The sequence below is a fragment of the Phalaenopsis equestris genome, unplaced genomic scaffold (assembly GCF_001263595.1).
Source record: "Phalaenopsis equestris unplaced genomic scaffold, ASM126359v1 Scaffold212394, whole genome shotgun sequence".
In the NCBI taxonomy this organism is placed as follows: Eukaryota; Viridiplantae; Streptophyta; class Magnoliopsida; order Asparagales; family Orchidaceae; genus Phalaenopsis; species Phalaenopsis equestris.
Genome location: NW_018231327.1, coordinates 13,665 through 17,084, shown reverse-complemented (window position 1 = coordinate 17,084; position 3,420 = coordinate 13,665). Strand labels below are relative to the sequence as shown.

At 36.5% G+C, this 3,420-nt stretch overlaps 1 protein-coding gene across 2 annotated transcripts in view; it reads left to right on the top strand.

Moving 5' to 3' along the window:
- Window positions 1-1,587, top strand: part of LOC110036904 (phytochrome C) — a 23,969-nt gene extending 22,382 nt beyond the window's left edge. For both annotated transcript variants that reach the window (XM_020741453.1, XM_020741454.1), the window contains 2 exons: window positions 707-1,000; window positions 1,117-1,587. In XM_020741453.1, coding sequence (XP_020597112.1) covers window positions 707-1,000; window positions 1,117-1,330 — 508 coding nt within the window. In that variant the 3' untranslated portion in view covers window positions 1,331-1,587. The remainder of the gene's footprint in view (window positions 1-706; window positions 1,001-1,116) is intronic.
- Window positions 1,588-3,420: the final 1,833 nt, after the last annotated feature.

Sequence of the window (3,420 nt, the reverse complement as noted above, 5' to 3'; positions counted from 1 at the left end):
AAGAGCGGGAGCAGTTGTTGAGCTAGACACGGGCTTGAACTTGCCGGAGGAGGTGATATCTTTTTTTTGAAATTAATTAATTAATTTATTTATTTATATTTTTTCCTTTCTCCCGTTTTTTTATTTTACGCTCAACATAGTAGTTTTCCCATCTTTTAATATGATGTTTAACATATAACTTATGGTTTTATTTTCCATGTATTGTACTTGGTTTTTTGTCAACACTTTAATCATTCCGCAATATCAGTTTAATAACATTATATTAGATTTTCTACATTTCATAATTATTATTTTAGTTAATGGTCTTGTTATAGTTTAGAACATTCATTTATTCAAAATACGTGAGTATACTTCCATGTTCTATTGTATGTCGGCATAAGGCTAATGATGACTAAAACTTCTTGGCATTATATTTCATGCAATTTCTGCCTATTGTGGTATCATTAGATGTGATATTTGCTGGAAATATATAAGCATGAATTAACTACATTTATAATTTTAGAAATATATTCATACTCGTTAGCTTTGAATAGTCTAATAGTTTATTTGGTCTGGTAGTCTCACGACACTTTTTTTTTTCTGGCATAATTGAAGTCCTACGAAATGGTTCATTATCCCGTTTACTACTGTTCAACTTTTTAAAATTATCGAATTAACTTATATGTGTGGCCAATGAAATTTGCTCGCTCTACTTTTTCTTAAACAGCTATTTGGAGCTGAACATGGTAGAATTTAACCTTGGGGACGCTCTTGAAGCGGTCATTGTCCAGGGGATGGATCTAAGCAGGGAACGTCAGATCTCACTTGTTCATGATTCTCCTGCAGAAATTTCGTCTATGTATCTTTATGGAGACAACTTAAGGCTTCAGCAAGTTCTGGCAGACATCCTTGTAAATGCAATTCAGTTCAGCCCACAGGCTGGAGGATCAGTAGTTCTATGTGCCATCCCAAGAAAACAAAATCTAGCAACTGGAGTGCAGATCGTCCATCTTGATGTTAGGTAAAATTTGAATCACATCTTATTATTTACATGAAGTGAAATTTTAATCTCAGTTAATGGCGGGCTATCGTCAACTTCTTAAATTGTTTGATTCTATTCTGATGTCTTTGATTCAGGATTATTCACCCTGCACCAGGCATTCCGGAAACTTTGGTGCAGGAGATGTTTCACCAAAATCCAGGCATTTCAAGGGAGGGCCTTGGTTTGTTCTTAAGTCAGAAACTTGTGAAGATCATGAATGGCACAGTACAATATCTTAGGGAAGCAGAGAGATCATCTTTTATTGTTCTCGTGGAGTTTCCTTTAGTTGCAAATACCAAGAAGAGATAATCATGAATTTAGCTGGAAGTTATCATAATTCTTGAACTGCTGCAGGCATTTTAGCTCGTAAGTGAATGAAGTATGGGAGGGCATGCACTGGGCATGCCTCAGTTTTCCTCCGGTAGGTTACATTTCAAAACAGTTTTGCTTCCTTTGTAAATTAGATTAATTAGTGTAATTGCTTACGAGAGCTTACATCCGTTGTGTGCATAGTGTATTTCAAGCACTGTTTACACAGACCAAAACTACTTGGGTTATTCCAATTATCCTGGTTTATTATAGATACTCTTAAGTCCCGCTTGACAAAATTGATGACCCAGGAAATGTGTTTATTGCTTAAAATGAGGACTCTTAAAAGCTGATTCTAAATTAGTAGATTAATGACAATGATGGTACTGGTTACGGACCCAAAATTCCGATGTCTTGCTTTCTGTTTTTTTCGAGACTCAGATTTTTGTAGATAAGACACTGCCCAGAGATTTCACCTCATTCATGAGAGATCTTTTTGATCTAGGGTTAGAGGTTTCCCAGATGCGCAAACCTTTATGGTTAATTATTCCTCCCAATAATATGGAGAACACTTTCAATTAAGGCTAATCATTTAACGATGAAGATTTAGCATTTAGTAGTAACAAAAATATGATTATGTTGTAAAATTTATCACTTGGAGCTTAAATTAGATGTTGGGGGGAAATAATGACGACTTTGATCAAGATATTAGTGTTCCGTCGTTCTTGGTTATCTTGGTCTCTGATCTACATGGTCAGAAGAGGTATTGGGCCTAATCTAACTGAAATATTATTGCCAGCAACCATGAGTTGCATTATTAAAGAGATCCTTGTAGATCTATGTGGATGTTTCTTTAAAGGTACAAATTTAAGTTTATCCAAGCTTATGAGCAGGGCGTAAAACTCACGGGGCATAAACCTGGGAATGCTCGAAGCGTAATTTCGGCCTCACAGGGCGTAAGTGTAGGAATGACCCCCACCTATTAATCAAATAAAATGGGAAAAATATCCCTAATTCGGCATACTTACCCAATTCACATCGTGTGAGGTCTCCAGTACGACTCTCGTACCCTTTGTTTCCTCCCTCCACATAGAGTCACAGAAGATCCCGCCGTCGTTTGCTTCCTCGCTCCCACAGCAGGCGTTCACATCATCTTCTTCGTCCCGATGAAGGATTGCTTCATACCGCTTGAATGACCGTCTGCTTCGTCTCCCATGCAGGCAATTCTGCCATCACAGGCCCTTCTGTTTGCTACAATAATTTCACTATAGTTACAATAAAATACAGATTTTTTTTCATTTTAAACATTTGCTAGAGAATACTCTTGCTATTGTAAACCACAAATTTGTTAGTTTTCTTCATGTTTGTAGTAAACCGCAATGTTGTAATGGATGAGGAAGATTGTGTGACTGGTAGTAGCCACACTCGTAAGGACTTTGTGTGGCAATATAAAACAAACATACTTAATGAAAAGTATTTCAGATGTTAGTTTTGTAATCAAGTGTGTAGTGGACTAGTAAATAGGATGAAGCAACATCTTGCCAGCACACACAAGGGCATTAAACCATGCACCATGTAAGAAGGCATTAGAAAAAGATGCAAAAGTTAAAGGACAATGTGACAGTTTATTCAGTAAGATTATAAGCAGTGCAACAAATGTTGATGAAAGTAAAAATGCCACCAATTCATCATTATTTGACTCCACGCAGAAGCCATCTTGAGTTAGAGGTCCAATGGATTCTTTCACCATCTTCTAAATTCCAAGTGGAAAAAAAGAAGAAAGAAAAAAAAAAGCATGTAGTTAATTGGTAAATTCTGCTACTTAGTAGGATTAACATTTAATGTTGCCACTGACCCATATTATATGCCTATGAAGTTGTTAAGTTTGGATCTGATTTTACTCCACCTACAATGCATGAATTGACAACCTGGATACTCAAAGATAATGTTACTAAAAAAAAAGCGTAGCTATCTGGCTGGTCGAAGGAGAAAGGTGAACCTGGATACTCAAAGATAATGTTACTAAAAAAAAGCGTAGCTATCTGGCTGGTTGAAGGAGAAAGGTGCCAAGGAGAAAGGTGCTGATAATC